A 21,282-nucleotide genomic window follows, 5' to 3' on the forward strand; every position below is an offset into this window, starting at 1 on the left:
ACTGGAAAGGCTGCGTGTAAGCAACGGTATATACAGTCACCTGGACATGTTAAGTCACACAGTTTTCAGCGCGGTACCTGAACCTAGCACAGCTGCTTTGGTATCACTCCTTACTTGCGTTGCAGCGCTCTATGCGTATATGCGAGAGCGTAGAAGCCTGTACATTTAACAGACGGACCCTGTTGCTATCACGAGGTTCAATATGTTATCGAAATCTTCGTAGGACCACATTGACCGTTCCAGTTAATGTATTCTTTCCCAAAGAGCCTCTCTGGGGCACGGCGGGTCATAACTAAGTGCAAGAACAAATTATTTTTGTGCTCGTGTCTATAGAAGGATATGATGCGCCCATTATTAGCAGGCGTTGCTGAATCACCGCTTAAATTTCAATTGAACTTACGGCAGTCTTGAACTCCATCGTGTGTGCAAGTACAGAATAACGAGGGATGGGGGAATATCCGAAACGTCGAATACGAATCTAACATTAACACTAATTATTCGTATTCGAAAAAGGAGCTATTCGCTAGTTTCAAACAATCGAAACGAACCAATTATTTCGCAGTAATCGACCGTTAAAGTCTGGTCACTGTTCTTCTTCTGCAAAACTAAGCATTGCGAATTGTCATAAGGTTGCGTGAAAAAAAGAAAAAACAGTTTTTGAACCGACGCAGAAACAAAGTGGGTAATGCGAGCTTTGTTTTCAATTCGAGTGTACGTTACAAGTTGCGATTCTTGCTTGTCTGTAATTCAGTGTTTTTAGCAGTCTAGTCGTGCAGTAGTTTCATATTTTACCCTACAACCAGTGATATCTCCCTTACGACGGCCCATTTTACACTTGTCTACGGCTCACAAGCAGGTCTCTTCAACAACTTTATTTTTTGTTCTTTTTTTTCTTTTTTGTAACTTCTGTTCTTTTTTCACCGACTATTTATTTAGCGTTCTTGGAAAGCTAGTCATACAGCAGCTATTCATACTTAGAAAGTTTGTTAGCAACCAGACTCTAAATATGTTAAGTGGCTATATATGCAGTTCTTTTTTTTTTAACGACAGTTAGGGATCTTGTGCTTAAAATTGATCCCTTTCCCTGCTAGTTAGCTGCCCTCTTTGAACTATGGCCATTACAGGTGTAATATTCCTGCTGCAAATGTTTGCGTCTGTGCCTGACTATTCGATATTTGATACTTAATATTCGCATTCGAAAAAGTTTACATTCGCCGACTTCTAATAACATGTATATACGTATATTGCAACACAAAGTGCATAGGACCACGCAGAAGGATAGGTATACTCTGGTTTCTCAAAGAGGTTGCAGTTCTGACTATATTCGGGTACCAAATTTTGCGAGAGTACAACTTCTTTTTTTTTTCGGGATCAACGCCTAAGGGCCATAGTCACGATATTTCTCTCACGTATACGTGAAGCGCTGTCCGCCCTTGACCACCTCGGGGAAGAGAGATGACACCGTTATCACGACGACTGCTAACGCAACTTGAGACGACGGTGCCCGAAATTGGTCGCTGACGATACACTCTATATATAATAAGAGAAGTTTTATCAATACAAGCCGAAGTGCATTTCTTTCTTTCTTTTTTTTCTTTTTTTTTCTTTTTTTTTCCTTTCGTCGTATTATGTTTCTTTGCCTTTTGCCTCTGGGGCACCGAAATTTCTTTTTAGATGATATCAGAGTTCCACTGCATCCTGCACTTTACGGCGCTTAGTAACTAGTGACGCCTTTGTAAATTGCGCTGTACTCTCTGGCAAGAGGCCGCCAAAACTGTCCCAGTCATTGATCGGCACCGCGGGCTCGCCTTCTTCACTGGCGGACTCCAGAGTGCGTCCAATTTAGACGCTTCAACTTCGGCGAACGTGACCTGGGCACGCCTTAAGCCAACTATACAGCTCACCGTCCACGTCGGCTGGGCCTCCGTTCGCGCGGCTGGTGAGCTCGCATGTCAGTTTCGGGTGGGTGAGGCCGCGAGCGCAGAAACTTGGAACCTTCTGGAAGTGTGATCGGGGTTGCGCAACACTGCAACTAAAGGTTTTCTGAGATGGGATGCAACTGAACGAGCGCTAATCTATGCAGGCTGAACGCTGCGTTGCCCTTCGTTCGTGCGCTGTTAGAAAGTTCAAAAAGAAAAAAAAAAGAAGAGGTAACTGTCCCATATCTTCGAGCAGTTTTTGAACGCCAACTTCAATGGCCCCACTTACAGGGACAAGCAAGCAGAACACGTGACGTGTGCTTGTCCTTTTCGTATGTGGGACTGCTGAAGATGCGTCGTCATCAACTTGCCCGATATTCGCAATACCAGTAAGTTCAATTTCAGTAAGTTTCAGGCAAGCCGCACAATAGCGTCATCACGCATTTCTTGGCTTCTTCCCGATTCTTTAACTTCTGATAGCAATGTCTAAATTCATGGCGACGTTGTAGAGACATTCGCGCACCGTTGCAAAAAAAAAAAAAAAATGGATGGTCCTCAAAGGACTACCTATGTTGTCCGACACCAACCTTGTTTACGCTGTCTGGACTTTCTTATTTATTTATTTTTATCAACACCCAGCGGTTACTACGCGTTTGCATCGTAAATCGCGTGTGTTGACTAAGAGGGCCCAGCAGCCGTTGAGTATATCCGCCGAAGTGAATGCGGAGCTATGGATTTTGATGCGTAAAGTGTGCGTCAGCATATACACTCCTTGACAGTTTTAATTCCAGGACGCTCAGTGAATCCCACTGGCCGGCGCTAGCTGCCACTTCAGGACCAGGTACACACTTCGCGTACAACCTATCGCAAAAACGTAAAGGCCTGTCGGCCGTGCCCGACAACGGCCCGGCCGGTGTCGCTTACTTTGTTGCGATGAGCTGTAGTACATAAGAATTTTATAGAGTGGACGTAGGGACAGCCGTCGCAGCAACACATTAGTTGGTTCGTTATGCTGTGTGACTCACAGATGCTGCATAAACGTGTATCTCTCTCTCTCTCTCTCGAGCCTAAAAGAAGTCGGGCTGGAAAACTCAAAATGCCGCGCGACTGGTCGCGCAGAACTTTTTACGGGCTTTCGCGGGCTTCCTTCAGGCTCGGAAAAAACTATTATGTAGCACGGATTGAGCAACAAAAGCTGCATCGGCAATTTTTCATGATGGTACACAATTTTCTCATTCATACTTTTGCTGGAATATAATATTTAATGAAGTTGAATACTTAATAATAGCTAATTATGTAATTAGGCGAGATAGAAATAAAGTTGCCTGGCTTGCTCCAAGCGAAGGGAAACATCACCTTAGTTCTGTCCAGCTACGCGACACCCGCATGATTTTAAATTTTGGCACAAGCGCGTTTAATCGCGTTTTGCTGGGCCAAATAGGTTATTCACTCGCTCACTCACAAGTCACGTGGACACCATATATATATATATATATATATATATATATATATATATATATATATATATATATATATATATATATATATATATATATATATATATATATATCAGGCACGTACCCAGGATTTTTTTTCGGGGGGGGCCCACCACCTCCATCATCATCATCATCATCAGCTTGTTTTATGTCCACTGCAGGACGAAGGCCTCCCTGCGATCTCCAATTACCCCTGTCCTGCGCCAACCGATTCCAACTAGCGCCCGTGAATTTACTCATTTCATCGCTCCACCTAGTGTTTTGTCGTCCTCGATTGCGTTTCTCTTCTCTTGGTACCCATTCTGTAACCCTGATGGTCCAACGGTTATCTAACCGGCCCATTACATGACCTGCCCAGCTACATTTCTTCCTCTTGATGTCAATTAGAATATCGTCTATACCCGTTCGCTCTCTGATCCAAACCGCTCTCTTTCTCTCTTAACGTTATGCCTAGCAATCTTCGTTCGATCGCTCTTAGCGCGGTCCTTAACTTGCTCTCAAGTCTCTGCCCCATATGCACTGGCGAAATGCACTGAGAAATGCACTGGCACTGGGCATTTTGCACTGGCAAAATGCACTGATTGCACACCTTACTTTTCAATAATAATGGTAAGCTTCCAGTCAGGAGCTGGCAATGTCTGCTGTATGCGACCCAACCTATTTTTATTATTCTGTGAATTTCCTTCTCATGATCAGGGTTCCCTGTGATTAATTGACCTAGGTAAACGTACTCCTTCACAGTCTCTAGTGGCCGACTGGCGATCCTGATCTCTTGTTCCTTTGCCCGGCTATTTATCATTATCATCATATTCTGCATATTAATATTCTCACACTCTCTCTGTTAAGGTCTCCAATCATTTGTTGTAACTCGTCTGCATTGTTGTTGAATAGAACAATGTCATCGGCAAACCGAAGGTTGCTGAGATATTTGCCGTCGATCTTTACTCCTAAGCCTTCACATTTTAATAGCTTGAATTCTTCTAAGCACGCAGTGAATAGCTTTGGAGAAATTGTGTCTCCCTGTCTGACCCCTTTCTCTATAGGTATCTCCCTCCTTTTCTTGTGTAGAATTAAGGTAGCTGTAGAACCTCTGTAGATATTCTTACGCGAAGGACGAGTCAGTAAGCCGAGAAACTATTTACAGATTATATTTACAACAACGGTTGCAGCGCTGACCGGTTAGATTCACAGCGCGAGCCCAGTTCGTTCTTCCTCCTCTTTTCTGGAGTGATGGTGCCTACGTGCCTCGTTCAAACAAACAAATACCACGCGCATGTAACAATATTTTCCAAGCTTTTTACGTGAGCGTTCTGTACTCCTTGATTACGTGGTGCCTCTAGGATTGCTGGTATCTCTACCGAATCAAATGCCTTTTTGTAATCTATATAAGCCACATAGAGAGGCTAATTGTACTCTGCAGATTTCGCGATCACCTGATTGATGACATGGATGTGATCCATTGTAAGGTATCTCTTCCTGAAGCCAGCCTGTTCCCTTGGTTGACAAAATCCAGTGTTGCCCTTATTCTATTGGAGATCATTTTGGTAAATATTTTATATAATACTGGGAGCAAGCTAATGGTCCCATAACTTTTCAATTCTTTAACGTCTCCTTTTTTGTGGATTAGTATAATGTCTGCATTCTTCCAGTTTTCTGGGACCCTTGCAGTCGATAGACACTTCGTATAAAGAGCCGCCAGTTTTCCAAGAATTATGTCTCCTCCATCTTTGATTAAATCGACTGTTACTCCACCTTATCCTCCCGCTCTTCATCGTTTCATGTCTTGCAGGGCCCTTCTGACCTCATCGCTAGTTATAGGAGAGTTTCTGTATCCTGTTCATTACTGTTTCTAAGTCAGGTATCGTGACTCCCCTGGGTACTGTATACAGGTCAGCTTAGAATTTTTCCACTGCTTTTGCTATATCTTCGAGATTGCTGATGATATTATCCTTCTTATCTTTTAGTGCATACATCATGGTTTGTCCTATGCCAGGTTTCTTTTTTACTGATTTCAGGCTGCGTTCATTTTTTACGGCTTCTTCAGTCTTTCTCATGTTATAGTTTCGAATATCAGTTATTTTGTCCTTGTTGATCAGTTTTGACAGTTCCGCGAATTGCGTAACGCTGTGCGGCCGCCAGTCCCATACAACCGCGTAGAGCGCAGGACTCTGCGATTCTAGACGTACTGCGCTCACCGCGGAAGGTTAGAAAAACACCCACATAAGCACAGCAGACAAGTGGCTACGTGAGGCGGTTCGACCGATAACTATAGAATCGTCATTCAAAACAAGTAATTGTTCTCCACTTCCGGCGGCGTTTTCTCTACTTCCTTTTTAAATAAAAAGATGTTGATCCATAAATATTCTCATAAACAACGGTTAACGTTTTTATTATTCGCTTTTGCTTGCAGTTTGGTTGTTGCCTCGGTTCTCTCCCTTAGCAGATCGCTTAATTTCTCAACTCCTTGCGATTTTTGTTTCCAGTTGCCAATTTTGCACGAAAAGTGCTATACAGTTAGGGAAAAATAGACGAGGTAACGGGCGACAGTCATCATGCTTATGGGTTTAAGGGTTATTGCAGGGTTTCACGATGGACGCTCTTTCACATTATTTTATTTCCTACCTTATCTATCCCATATCATGCGTATATGGTTCCGGGCATCTGCCAGCGTCGCGGTGAGCCGCAACTCAAGGAAATAATGAAGGAAAGAGATAAGTTAAACGCAATTGGCGTTTTCTCCGGCCGCAAATCGTCCCATGAGAGCACAGACCAGCTGAGTAACAGCCGCATCCCTCTACTGGTCCCAGGATCAGCCTAAACAAAGAAGGTTGAACTAACCAAAGCAACAGCTATGCGCGTGACGGTTGAATAGATGGTGACAAATGAACGCATCTCGAGTTAATCGCGCGGGTGCGGAATCTATCAGAAAACCGTCCTTCACATTACAAGAGATGCCGATAACTACCGCCATCTAAAAGCAGTGAAAAAGGCAGCATAATGCTGACCGATGAACAGCTGCCAAGTCTTAACATTGATCTGGCAGCGCTTTAGGAATGTGTGGGGAATGGTGGCATGGGTGGGGAAGGGGGGGGGAGGTATGCCACTTGATTTCGGGGGGGGCCCGGGCCCCCCCGGGCCCCTCCCTGGGTACGTGCCTGATATATATATATATATATATATATATATATATATATATATATATATATATATATATATATATATATATATATATATATATATATATATATATATATATATATATATATATATATATATTGTTCACGTGACTTGTGCCCAAATTTATATTATAAGAAGCCAACAAACAATGACACCAAGGATAACATAGGAGGTAATTACTTCCCTGATTGATTGAATTTGGATTGATAAATTAATGGCAATGAAAGTGCATAAAAAAACTTGCGGCAGGAGGGGAACGATCCCACGTCTTCGCATTACGCTTGATTCTGCGTCTTTCTTCAGATCACTATCATCAGTAACGAACGGCATGCGCGTTATCAGCATGACATAGCATTCCCGACAGGAAAGTAGCGGGCGCGGCGTTTTCAAGAAATTTAAGGAAACGCAAGCAAGGCAGATGACGATTATCGTTCAGTGGCCGTACACCCCAAAGGGTGTATATCTCAGAACGACAGAAAGCTGAGCTTGTTGGTAAGGATTCATTATGCAAAAAAGAGGTGAGGCGTGCAGACAGGACACAAGAGTAGAGAAGTAGACAACACGAACGCCGTGTTGTCCACTTCTCTACTCTTGTGTCCTGTCTGCACGCCTCACCTCTTTTTTGCATAATGGCGTATATCTCCTTTGTCTAACCCTCGCATTCAGAAATGCATCTTAACTTGAAGCCCATGCTTGACTTGGTTTAAATGACACCTGTCGTGAACGCACCAAAGGAACGTAATGAACGTCTTGGGCGCGTTCGTACCAGGTGTCATTTATGTAAAGTCAAGCATGAGCTGGGGAGTACCGGGCTTACAGCGTTAAAAAAAGGAAATGGGGACAAGACAGATGACGTTTATTGCTGTTTGGCAATGTACGACCCAAAGGGTGTAATTTTGTTTCAGAGTGTAGCCAAAGACGGCTTCGCTTTGCAAATGATTGACAGATGCGTGACGTGATCGTAATCTGCGGTGCCGCCCCACTGTCTCTGACGGCCTCTGACGCAAGCAAAATTTTGACCAATCAGATGAGGCCAAGTGAACCGGTTCCCTTCCGAACCGTTGTAAGAATTCGGCCCCTGTTCGGCACTTTCGCAAAACCACGAAGAATAAAAAATAATCGTCAGGCATATACCAATGAAGTGCACTACTCACAGTCGTCCTTCTATTTCACATCAGCTTCTCAGGCGTATGCAATGCAGGGACCTCAAATCACAGACTTCGGACAGGCACAGCGTCCCTGGAACATCACCGGCAACTAAAGTGCTGCCCGGCAGCTGTCCCCTTTGTTTCCTGCTTGGCGCTTGCATGATATTGAGCCACCGAAATGAAAAAGAAAAATAATGGTAACACCAAAGCCATTATTGTAATCCTGCGCTTGATTGCTTCGACAGTAGGTGTACGGTGGCACCGCGCTTTGTCGCCAACCCTGCAAGTCATTGCTTCAAAAAAAGAGCTCGGCCAAGCTGCCACGAAAGGTAATCCTTCGGTTTCGCTGGCCACGAACGAAAACAGTGGCCAAGAACGAAAAGTAATCACCGTCGCATGTCAACCCGCACTCTTGTCAGACGGAGCGTCACACGCAACAGCTGCGTCACACTAGGGAGGGGCCTCATCGCGGGTGCCGCCGCCTCGCATGCGTAATTAGACGGCTTGGGCTGAAATTTCAGACGTGCATATCTCGGGGCACAGGCGCGTTACTAAAGTTGTACGAAATGGAATAGCCACGAAATGGCACCGCCTCTGAGTTTTCAATATAAACATACATGCTAACTGCAGTAAATAAAAAGTTAATTATCGAATTTAATTGTGTGTGTCCTCCCTCGGGTGATATTCGTGGGTTGCGTTATTACGTGCAAACACGGCATACTTGCCCTGTAGTTTGCTATTAAGTCTACTACCACCTGCAGCATTTGCGGAAACAACTGTGCAGGGAGCGCAGAGTTCGAGTGCACGACCAGATCCACTTACAGTAGTAGTCCAACACACGCAGGTTTGCCAGTTCCTGAAGGACGGTGCCACATCAGTGTTTGACGACGAAAGCCAGGCGCCGTACGCCTACAAGAATTTCACCTGGATCGGATACGACGACGTCGCCAGCATCCGCTCCAAGGTATATGCTTACTACGTCAACCATGCACGTGCCCCTTTGTACGCGCAACCGGCCTCTCAATTTGGGCGCGGCCGGAATCTCACGGCGCCTACGTTCGGCCTCTGACGCTAGGGTCATATCTTGCAAAGCTTGTTTTCTTCCCACTCTATCGTCCAGTTTTCGCCATCCGTCCACCCGAGTGGCCGATGCTGACAATAGCGGGGGAGTACCTCGGTGCGAGCTAGTTACTGAAGGAAAGGAAAATATTTGTTAAAGATCACAGGCCCTGTACGCTCAGGTTAAATTAATGCGTTGTAGTGGAGCTTTTGGCTCATGATCCGTGCTTAGCGTCATAACCGCTGGGAGGCACAATGCGCGGGTGCGCTCGCCAATCGTGGACGCGAATCGTAAAACGAGTGCAGCTGTATACAATGCTCTATCGGTGGCCAGGAGGCGCTACCGCGGTTGCAGTGCTTTATACTCAAAAGTTTAAAATAAACTCTGTGTTTTTTTACGTGCGAGAACCCAATCTTCTTATGAGACACGCCGCAGCGGGGTATTCGGGATTAATTTTGACCCCCTGGGGATCCTTACCATGATTCCAATGCACGGGTGGGGTGGTCCGTGGGTCCAGGGACTCAGATGCAGGAAGCAAAGTATTTATCAGTGACGACAGACAGCAAAATTACACTTACGATGAGACAGCAACACACTCAACTACATATGTCTAGAACTGTCCATGCAGTCCGCGGCTCACGCGAGCTGTTGCAGCGCGTGTCCTCACTGAAGCTAGGATGAGTCTTCGTAAGGTGGTCACTCACAGTACTTGCTGACGACGTCGGAGGCGTCGGCGATTAGAGACTTGCAGAGCAATTTGTACGACGAAATTACATTTCTACTAAGCTGCAAGTCCAGAGGGGACGTTGCTAGAACTGAAGGTACGGTGCGGCACGCTTCCTCTATTTCTGAAAACAGTACTTGCTGATGACGTCGTAGGCGTCGGCGATTAGAGACTTGCAGAGCAATTTGTACGACGAAATTACATTTCTACTAAGGTGCAAGTCCAGAGGGGACGTTGCTAGAACTGAAGGTACGGTACGGAACGCTTCGTAGCTATGTCTGAAAAATAAGCACCATACGAATTTGTCAAGTGGACAACTGACGCAGGACGTGCAGACACAAAGGCACATTATATACGGAAGCGGCCGCACGTCAAATAAACACTTCTGTGCCCGTTGCGGTATCATGACGGCTACGGCATTGCTCGAGTTCGCGGGTTCAATCCCGACCGTGGTAGCTGCATTTCGACAGGAGCGAAATACAAATGCGCCGGCGCACTTAGATTTATAGGTGCACGTTAAAGAACGCCATGGTGTAAAAAATTCATCCGGAGTCCGTCACTATGGCGGCCTCATAACCCGATCGTGGTTTTGGCACGTACAGCCCCACAATTCAATTAAAGGTTAAGATGCAACGTGCCATGTGAGGCAATGATAGTGCTCAACCCTCCCACAGATTGTGAACAATGGGGCGCAACAAAGCCTCAAGCAAACACGCCTGTCTGTGTGTTCTGTGTACAACGCAGACAAGCAGCAGTGGTGCGCGCAAGGTAACGTTTAACATCAACTCGCCACTCTCGTATTGAACTAAACGCTGAAAAAAAAAATACATTCGCGGTCAGCATCGCCGCTCTTCAATCAAAACAAACAGCATAGAAAGCTTCGCTTACATCGATTCCCACAGTGCGTGTTTTCATTTCGCCCCTCATCGAAATGCGGCCGCCGCGACCGGGATGCGATCCCGCGACTTCGCGCTTGGCACTGCAACGCCATACCCGCTCAAAATGTTTAACGCTATCCGATAACGATTCAACGGAATTGAGATGACTTTTCGAACGATAACGCTTACTTTAGCCTGATGTGTTCGACCGGGCACATCCTATGGCCACGTTCAAGTACAGGAGCGCAGTGCGTTCCCACATTCGGGTGCGCCGACGCCATGGCCGACGCCCAGTCATGACGGACACGTGTCTAACAAAAACAGAAAAAGCAGGGCACAAAATTGTTGTGTTGGTTTCTTCCTAACGGCACATTGTCGAACTCGCCATTTCATCAATTCTAATTGGTCCAGAGGCTATGCGTCCTCTGTTATTAGGTCAAAAGCGCCAACACGGCTTTCTGAACATTGCGAAATTCCGCCATGTTGTCATATTTGGTAACGACACTTTGAGCCAATCAGGGAGGCCGTATAGCAGCCCTCTGGGCCAATCCGGGTCATTCAGAGCTTACAAAATATGACAAATTCGACGACATGACGATGGCCATGTTCGACATTGCCAATGGCCAGAATAGCACTCACGTTTATAGAAGGCGAATGTTTGGCGCTGTGACGGCTGTGACAGCTGTGACGCACTTCGAAAGCGCGGTTGCATCCGTGTCATGTTATGCCGCCCTTTCGTCGGAAAAGTGATGATGGAAAATAGCGCCACGTTGATTTCTTTGCAAACGTACGCGTAACTGTGTGGACAGATACCTTTTTGAGTTAAACTGAGCGTGAATAGGCGAGTTTATTTTAGTTTATTTTTTCATTCATGGGCGCCGTCATCTTAGCCGAACAATTTCTTAGACGAACAATTTCTCAGCTCTGTGCGCAGTGACATCAATTTAACATGGCCATGAAACACGAATTTGGTTGTTGCAGATAGAAAACGGCAACATCAACAACACAAGATGAGTTAACGCTGTCTTTAAAACGAAAGGGAAACACGAAAAACCATGTGTGCGGGATTTCTTTTCCGCTTGCCTGCGCAACGTCTTCCGTCGGCTTTGTTCCCTGCAATCCTACTATACAGTATTCTAGTTCCCTGTACTTCTGCGATCAAGAAAACACTAAAGCTGCCAGCGGACACGCAATAAACGTATGCTCAATTAGAAAAAAGAACTTAATGCAGTCGTATAAGGCGGGAGGACGTTACATTAATTGAGCGCAAGGATATATGGCCATGTCGATTCCGTGTGCATGTAGCCACTTCCATGGTGTTGTGACGATGGCATTTAACTTGAAGCCCCTCTATTCTACTTTACTTTAACTGCGACGCGCGCACCGCGGCGCGGGCTCACACCGCAAATGGTGTTCTGGCAGCACGGAGTTTCCAGGGCTATTGCACGGCTGTTGTTGAAAGATGCACTCATGTCTGCCGGTCGCTTTGCTTTTTGCACGCACTTTTCGCTGCACTGCGGGCGCGTAACATTTAATGGCGAGAAACCTGACATTTGAAGACGGTGTTCTGGCCCGTCGCACTGAATTCGCTCGCGTCTTGCTGCCGTGCAGCTCAAGCGCATGTATGTTCAGATTTCTCAGTGTATGATCTTTTGCTAAACTTTCGCGCTCTTTGCTCGTCCCGTCGCAGGTTGTGTGGGTCATTGCTCGAGGCTTCGGCGGCGTGATGACCTTCGCGCTCGACTACGACGACGCCGACAACGAGTGCGGACACGGGCCCTTCCCCATCCACGAGATGATTCGCAACATGCTCTCGTCCTGACCCCGCGGCTGACGCTCGCACAGCGAAACGCATCTGGCAGGAAATGGCACATCAACGATCGCAAATGCGCGGCGACTTGCGGCGGGCCCACGGCCCAGCTGGAGAGAAACGGTTGTGTCGGTGTAGGGCAATTCTAGCCACCCTATAGTATCGGTGAAACACCTGGGCAGCAAGAAGCACGAGAACCGCATCCACATCACTGACCTTCACTAAAATTGCTCCCTCTGGTGGAGCTCAGTGGTTCACGTCCGAACGCAATTATATGACCGTGATCGCTTTTTTGTAATTCAGAGCATTTGCCTTGGTTATAACAGGGTCCTTCAGTACTTTGGTGGAAAGTATAGGTGGACTCTGGTTATACCTTCGTCTTACGCACCATGCAGTGTTCGTAAAAAAAAGTATTCTCCTATGCTAACCATGACGAAAGCAATGCACGGGATGTGTATAGATCCTTTTCGTGTTTGCAGGGGTTCCGAAAGAGTTCTCATTAACCCCTCTGAAACACCATTCGTTACAATAGCCTATCAATATATGGAACTATCCAGCTGGCACCAGCTGCTTTTCCTTACGGTTATAGTTCACAAGTGAATTTTCTTGCTAAGTATAGAACAAGGAAGCTGCATACACGAGCTCAACACATGTGGCACGTTCCTTATATTTGAACACATCAAGAGCATGTGCTTATATCTATAAGGCAGAGTACTTTTTTTTCTTCCTTTGCTAATTTGATTGTCAAAAATGCATGATCGGAAGTTTTCTAGAGTCATTTACACAATGCTGCCACAACGCGGATAAAATGATCTGCTGGGGCTCTTACACAATACTCCTAGCGCTCTAAAGCTCTAATGAATGACTTGGAGTCCTCTCAACATAAAGTTTGACTGCCTTAGATAATGGGTTTGAGGTGCATGGAAGCCTTACCACGTGGCTCAGAAGACAACTCAAACAATAGCACAGCAAGGTTCGTGCACATGCACTTGCACCGAGCACTTCACTATATATATATATATTGTGGGCTCACAGTACGTCTCCGCGCACGGCGTCGCCAAGTGGCCCCCGAGAAGTGAAGCCTCACGACGCGGCACGACGGCGCACGGCGATAGACCCACCGCAGGTTCGAGCACCGACCCGAAAGACCTGGACGGCTCTGGCCGTACGCATGGGCGCTCTCCCAGGAACACACGGCGTCCAGGACAGTTAAGGCGTTTATTGATTGCCAATGGCCAACATGTGCCAGACTGCACCCAAACACACGGAGTACACTCGGCGCCCGCGGTTCCCGATGGCGAGGAAGGCGGGGTACACGCCGCGTCGAACAATGGTTTACGCGCGCGGGCCGAAATGCGTTCGCAAACGCTACCTAGCGCTTCCCGTCACCGACAATGGTCTGCGACGGTTCGGACACGCAAAATGTGACGCACTGAGCACCTGCGACTACCGCAAGGGCGGAACGCAAAGCCACTCAGCAAGCCACACTTACGCAAGCTGACAAAGCACGTGAACGTCCCCAGGCCGGGGCGTTGGGGGACGCAAATAGCTGGTCGCTCACGTACCTTGCAGCCTGCCTCTCGTGACCGGCGCTCGCCCCTGTCGCAGCCCGACTCCCCCGCGCACGGCGATCGTCCCCAGTCGGGGCTTCTTCCCTACGTCACGCCCCACGACCCAATCGCAGGGCCGCGTAGCATGACGTCACGGGACGCGGCCGCGGCGCCCGGGGAAAACGGCGCGCGGTCGAGGGGTAGGCATTTGGGAGAGGTTTTCCTCGCAATGGCGAATAAGTCCGGAGCCTTAGGCACAGCAGCGACTGCGCCCCGGTAGACCGAAGGACTCCCACATCCCTCTCCCCTTAAATGTCCCTACCAGCTGAGAAATAAGCCGGCGGCATGTAACACAAAGGAAAAGTCCCCTGTATCAGCCAGCATTAGATATTGCAAGGACGGCTACCCTCCTGCCTCCGTTCCAGCCCTTAAACACATATTAAAGAAACGAGAACAATGTAATCATGGCAGATACACTAATAGCATAGATATTTAACACGTACAGCAAACCCAGTGAAAATCGCGCACAACCATATAACTCAAAGGAAAAACTGTACAGCACACTGCCCCAGAATACCCCCAGAATAAATGTAATATCTGCTACACGAACACACACACACACACGCACAGAGACACACACTCGCAAATAAACACTAAAAAAAAAAAGTTAAAGAACCCCAGGCAGGTGGGCGCCGTCCGCGGCTGCGTCCGTTAGAGTCAGCGTGTGCCCCTAATGAGGATAGGGCACTGGGTGCTGGCACCTCTCCACTCTGCGCTGCGCGGGCCATGCCTTCACCGAATGGGGACGTATCAGAGGGGTGCCGATACACCCTCCTGGCACGTCCAGGTGGCCACACTCCGTGTTTTTGGACTGGTCTCCGTAGCTGTGGCAGGCGGGACAGTCGTTGGAGCAGGGAGTTTCCTTGTGGCTGGAGCGCCTGGCTGTGCCACCCAGCGCCGGCGTCGGCTGCGGCGGCGGCTCCTAGGGGCGACAAGGGCAGACGGCTTGTCCATCTTGAGCGCGAGTGCGCTGCAACTCGAAGCTACCGACGAAGGCGACTGTCGAGACAGAATGACAGCGGGAAGTCAGTTCCGGGCACCGGCAGCAGCAGTGCCAGCAGGAGTAGTAAATGCTGACGCCAGTCGTTTTCAAGAAGGAGCGAGCAGAGATGGGGGGCACAGGATGGAGGGTCGCGAAGCCAGCGGGACGTGGTTTTCGTCCCCTTTTGCACGCGCACACACGAGGCACCCGCGACACGTGCCCTTAGGGCTTGCAACGGATTCGGGCGCAGGCAACACCAATGTCTGAGGCGAGAGGGGTAGCAGCGATGGTGAAAGCCAGCTGGACGTGGTTTTCGTCCCCTTTTGCACGCGCACACACGAGGCACCCGCGACACGTGCCCTTAGGGCTTGCAACGGATTCAGGCGCAGGCAACACCAATGTCTGAGGCGTCCAATGTCTCAAACCTTCCCCTCATCTGACGCTCCCGTGGTCGCACGCCCCCGCTTTCCGGACACTTACGCGGCGAGTCTCAAAGACGAGACAACAAAAGAATGAGGGCACCAAGCGCCCCTCGACAGCTACGTACAATGGCGATGCGGGGTAAGAAGCGGGGCACTTTGAAAACAAGGCTATGCACACGAGGAAGGCTAAACCTATTATTCAAGCAAGAAGAAATACAAGCACTGAACAAACGGGCAAACTTTTTGACATCTAGTTAGGGCGGGCTGGAACCGTGGCGCGCTGGCCTCTGTGCGGGAAATCCCGAGAGGAAAGAAACACTCGCTCGCAGAGGCAGAAAGCAAGAGTAACGCGTTTCTTTTACCAGAAAGGTCTGGCAACGCGAGGGCGAATTCACAATGGTGGTCGTCGCCTGAGGGGGTATCGATGCGACGGCCGAAAGCGGTCGGAAACACCGGACGTGCTCTGTTCCCCGGAACACCCGAGATCGCTGGGCTCCGGCGCCGGCTCGACTGGCCTGCAATGGTAGGCTTTCAAGTCGGCAATGTGAACGCGGCCCCTGGTTCTCCCCGTCTGAGGATCCGTCAGCTCATACACAAGTGGTGAAAGTCGTTTCTCCACTCGGTAAGGCCCCAGCCATTTAGGAGCCAACGCTGCGGAAAACCCTTTGCTGGCGTCACTAAGAGCGTGGTTGCGTTTAAGCACCAAGTCACCGACCTGAAAGCAGACGTCGCGATGACTCTTGTCATACTGAGCTTTCTGCTGGGCTCGGGCGGCTCCCAAGCTGTCCCTTGCTCTAGAGAAAGCGCGGGCAAGCCGGGAGCGAAGCTGCGCTGCGTACGAGGAAAGGTCCCCTGGCGCATTCTCAACCCCTGCTCGGCGCTGCGTAACAATGGTTAGCGGATTCGCCAGTTCACGGCCAAAAATGAGGAAAGCGGGGGAGAAACTTGTTGAGCGGTTTTGCGCCGTCCGAATGGCGAACGCGAGTTCGTTCACGTGGTCTGCCCAATCCTTCTGGCTCCTGGCAAAGGCCGTGAGCATCGACTTCACAGTACGATTAAAGCGTTCCGTGAGGTTGGCCTGGGGGTGGTAGGGCGATGTGAGGCGATGCTCGATCTGAAGGGATGTACACGTCTCACGAAACACCCGAGAAGTGAAGTAAGACGCATTGTCAGTAATCAAACGCTCCGGAAATCCAAAGCGTGTGAAAACTTCCATTAGCTTATCCAACACTGCCCGAGCCGTCACCTTGCGGAGCGGAAATAGCTCCACCCACTTTGTAAAGTGATCGACCACTACCAAAAGGTGCTGAAAGCCCTGTTTACTCTTTGGAAAAGGCCCAATTAAGTCGCAGGCAGCAAACTGCCAAGGCCGCTGACTGTCAATCGGCTTCATTAAACCCGGCGGACGGCCACCGCGGGATTTCACCGTCTGACAGACGTGACAAGTCCGGCAATAACGGAAAACGTCGCGCTTCATACCAGGCCAGGTGACAGTGTGGCTGAGTCTTGCAAAGACCTTAGAGCCACTGAGGTGTCCAGCCAGCGGTTCATCATGAGCGTAGCGCAAAAGTGCGCGCCTCAGACTTTTCGGTATCACCACCTTAAACGGGTTAATTGATTCATCCTCGGTAGCGATATATCTAAGCACGAGCCCATCGTGGTCCAGCAGGTAGGAATCTTCGGAAGTACCAGCAATAAAAGCTGGCCCGGGTACTTCTGCGCTCGTTGCAACACCAGCAACGTTACGGCGCTCCGTTTCCGCTACTCTACCAGCAATTTCCTTGCAAAATGAATCCTCCTGCTGGGCCTTTAGGAGCTCTTCTCGGCTGAAAATAATCGCGGTCCCTCCAGAGTGAGAGCCGGTTCCATTACTTCCTTTTGGAGATACTGCAAAGGCCTCGTTCTCCGGTGTCGTGGTACGCGGCTGTCTTTCTGCGGCTAACTCCTTCTGCACCCGTGCGAGAACATCATGCGCGGTGACATCGTGTTCATTAAAGGCACAGTCATGAACGGTTAAGTTACCACCAGTGCCGGTCGATCTATTCACAACGCTCCCCTTTGGCTCGTTTACAACTATTTCCCCCACTGATGGAGAACTCTCGTCACCGCCCGGCTGTGCAACGCCGAAAACCTCTTTTACCGCAGTCTCCTCTATAGGTGGGGACCCGAAGACGGTCTCCCTCTCTTCCTCGGCCACTTCACCGCTCGCACAGGCGGGCGTGTCGGCGGCTTCCGTCTTTCGCCGCTCGCCTCCGGCATCAGCCGGGTGGGGAAGCGGCGCACGCGAAAGCGCGTCTGCGACGACGTTCGTGCTCCCCTTTCGGTACTGCACCGAAATGTCGTAGTGCTGTATTAGAAGTGCCCAACGTGCCAGCCGACCCGCAGGTTCTCGAAGCCTCATGAGCCAGCTGAGCGCGCTGTGATCCGTCTGCACGACGAATTTCGTGCCGTCTAAATAGACGTCAAATCTCCTCAGTGCAAACACAATCGCTAAGCACTCCTTTTCCGTCACGGAGTAGTTCTTCTCCGCAGGGAGCAGCGCCCGACTAGCAAAAGCCAGAGGGTGCAGGACACCATCGAATTCCTGAAGGAGGACCGCCCCCAATCCCAAATCGCTCGCGTCCGTCTGAACGACGAATTTCTTGGTCAGGTCAGGCAATCTGAGGCGAGCTGTCTCGGCGATGGCTCGGGACAAGCCGCGGAATGCCTGCTCCTGCTCCGGTTCCCAACGCCACTCCACAGACTTCCCCAACAACTTTGTCAGCGGTGCCTGGAGTTTCGCACAAGATGGAATAAATGACCGGTAGAAATTGGCCATTCCGAGGAAGCGGCGGAGGCCGCGTACATCTTTGGGGGCGGGAAAATCCAGGAGAGCCCGGAGCTTCTCCGAATTCGGCTCAATGGAGCCTCCTCCTAGGGTGAACCCCAGCAAGTGGACTCGAGTTTGCGCCACTTGTGCCTTTGCCGGATTTAGCGTCATGCCCGCTGACCTGATCCTCCCAAGTATGTCCCCAACGTGACGTATGTGCTCCTCAAACGTTTCGGAATAGATCACGATGTCGTCGAGGTAGCACATGGCATGGGACCATTTGGCATTGCCCAGAACCCGATCCATTAGCCTCTGAAATGTGGCTGGGGCGTTGCACAGACCAAATGGCATTCGCTCAAATTGAAACAGCCCACGATGGCACGTGAAGGCGGTCTTTGCTCTGTCCTCGGGTTCCACCTCTACTTGCAAGTAGCCCTTAGCAGCGTCCAGAGTCGTGAAATACTTCGCTGAACCTAGGCTGCCCACAATTGACTCGATGGTTGGCAACGGATAGGCATCTTTACGGGTAAGTGCGTTCAGTCGACGGTAATCAACGCAAAGGCGGAAACTACCATCCTTTTTTGGAACCAGGACGACAGGAGATGCCCAGGGGCTATCGGAACGCTTGATGACACCGGTCGCCAGCATCTCGTTAAGCACACCATCGATAGCCTGTCTCTTGGACAGGCTAACCGGCCTGGGGTTGCACTTCAAAGGACGCGTATCCCCAGTCTCGATCCTGTGGCGTACAAGGTCAGTGCAACCTGGGTCTTCTGTGAACAGGTCGTCATAGCTGAACAGAACTTCGGACATGTCAGATTTTTGTTTGAGCTCCAGCCCTACCGCACGGGCGATCAAAGGGTGGAACAAGCCACCTCGCGCAGGCACGTCTATCTGAGCGGTAGTGCACGCAGAATACTGCGCCAGAAAGGGCTCAACCCCCTTATCTAGCGCGCCGTGCGGGCCCGCCACTCGCTCGGCGGCGACACATGCCGGAGGGTCAGCGAAAAGCCTCAAAGGGGACAACGGTCCCACCCTATAGCCTCCGTTCGCAATGTCTACCACTATACGGGTCTTACGAAGAAAGTCACGACCCAGAATCACGGGAACACTCAAGCCAGGCAAATGAATGAAGCGATGGCGCCTCGTTCGACCATCCCAACGAACAGACAGCCTCGCTGCCCCGCCTGCGGGAACGGAGCCGCTGGCTAGGTTAAAAGTTGCTCGGCATTCGCGCAAGTGAACAAAGCGCTGCTGCAAGAGGGTCAAAACGTCGTCGCCAAACAAAGACGCACTGGCCCCTGTGTCGAGGAGCGCGGCAAATTCGCGACCAGCAATAGTGACAGTGACGAATGGGGCGAATGCATCCGCGGGAAAGCCCGCACGACACACGGAGGGAGCGACAATCACTTCGGTCGGACGTGCGTTCACGCCCGACCCCCATCCCCGTTTCCCTGCCGGAGGGTGCGTCTGGGGCAGTAACGAGCAATGTGGCCCAGCTCACTGCACTCAAAACAGCGGGCTCCGCCGCGCGCATTCCTGCGGTTGAAAGCACTCTGCCCCGGTCGTCCTCCTTAAAGCCCCTCAATCTCCCAAAGTAGCGCCATTCACTTCTCTCCTCCTCCGCTCGGCGCGGCCTCGACGGTGGCGCCGCCGGCAGTGGGCCTGCCGTAGCAGACGACGGCTAACACGCTACGGGAGGAAATCCGCGGAAAAGTTCGTTCGAGTCCTGCGGAGCAGTTTTTTCAATCTAGATCTTGCTTTGTCAGTCGGTAACTGGCCTTAAGAATGTCGTGTCGGATTTGCGGAAGAAATAGAGAAAAGCACCATTATTCAAGGCGGATTTAAGGCGTAAAGCGCGCGCACGTTGAAAGTGCGTGTTGCTGAAACACGACACAAGCACGCGGTGTGCTCAGACACGCGAGTAATTACCAGAGTTTCAGGTTTTGACAGCGCGAAAGTATGTGCACGTGGTTTCGTAGGTTAATTTACGTACCTGCAGGATGCTTTTGTTCGGCCGGCGCGTGAGAGATTCCGACTGTCTGCGGTCAGCAATGCCTGGCAGCAGGGCCGTTTCTGTTCCGCGCCTTTTACAGATGTACGTAGCTCATGCACAGGTTGTGGTGGCCATGAGCAACGTTTTCACACATAGGCGGTATAGATAATTTTAACAACTTACCAGCATATGAAATCGTTATTTATTTATTACAGTGCAAATGGTTAGAATTTGATAGAAAAGAAAGAAGGAACTTGATGGGACAACTGGAAAGAGGTTCAGAAAATAATTATCCCCCTCCCTCATTGGCACCAGCAACACTTTTGTTGAAGTGCTAATTTTATCTCTGTATACTACGTGCGTCTGTATTCTTTTGCGTTGTAAGTTTTCACAAGGAAGCAGTGTTGCGTTAACTGGAACAGTCAAGGCACACAAGACAGAAGAAAAGTTGATTCTTGGGTTTTACATCCCAACACCACGATCTCATAAGGCACGCCATAATGGGGGCTCTGGATTAATTTTTTTTTTGCAGCTGGGGTTCTTTAACGCACCCCCAATGCACTGGACACGGGCCCGTTTTGACACGGGCGTCAAAAGAAGAGGTTGGAGGAGCCGTGTCACTTAACAAAGCCGCGCGTTCTTTGCCACTTGCTCGAAGTCAGCCCGCCCGATCTTGTGAATCCACATTTTTCTTCGTTTTGCGTTGCGCCCGGCGGATGGTAAAACAAAAAGCTTTTTGCCGTCACTGGGTCTGTTGTGGCAACCGTAGGCGCAGCAGCACGGCATCGCAATTAAGCACTCGGCCCTAACACATTGTATAAAACTACCGCGCTCCTTCAAACCGCCTGCCGTACTTCGTCGCGGAGGCCCAAAAATGGGGGTCGCAGGCCCAAGATTGGGGGTCGCAGCGCGCTGGAAAGAAAAGATATACAAAAGCGCGGCGCCTGCTCTGCGCCAGAAAGAAAAAAATATACAAAAGCGCGGGGCCCGCTTTCACGTGACACAGATTGGCCAATGGGGGAGCGGAGGAGGCTGGGGCGACAGGAGGAGTGGAGGAGGAAGCGCCTGGGTGAGCGGGGTGGCGGAAAGATCTAAGAATGGCGCTACTTTTGGAAAATTGAGGGGCTTTAGTCCTCCTCCGCCCGCTGCGCTGCCCTCAGGCCGTTCGGGACATGCGTCTTCCGCTGGGCGCGCGCTGCTGCGGATTGCTTGGCGTATTCGAGGGGGCGGATTGGGCCTTTGCTCCGCACT

The 21,282-nt window shown here is 49.9% G+C and overlaps 1 protein-coding gene across 1 annotated transcript in view; it reads left to right on the forward strand.

Moving 5' to 3' along the window:
• Positions 1-12,510, forward strand: part of LOC135908044 (acidic mammalian chitinase-like) — a 40,351-nt gene extending 27,841 nt beyond the window's left edge. The window contains exons 7-8 of the mRNA XM_065439824.1: positions 8,585-8,704; positions 12,093-12,510. Of these exons, the coding sequence (XP_065295896.1) occupies positions 8,585-8,704; positions 12,093-12,224 (252 nt within the window). The 3' untranslated portion in view covers positions 12,225-12,510. The remainder of the gene's footprint in view (positions 1-8,584; positions 8,705-12,092) is intronic.
• Positions 12,511-21,282: the final 8,772 nt, after the last annotated feature.

The sequence above is a fragment of the Dermacentor albipictus genome, chromosome 1 (genome assembly GCF_038994185.2).
Source record: "Dermacentor albipictus isolate Rhodes 1998 colony chromosome 1, USDA_Dalb.pri_finalv2, whole genome shotgun sequence".
In the NCBI taxonomy this organism is placed as follows: Eukaryota; Metazoa; Arthropoda; class Arachnida; order Ixodida; family Ixodidae; genus Dermacentor; species Dermacentor albipictus.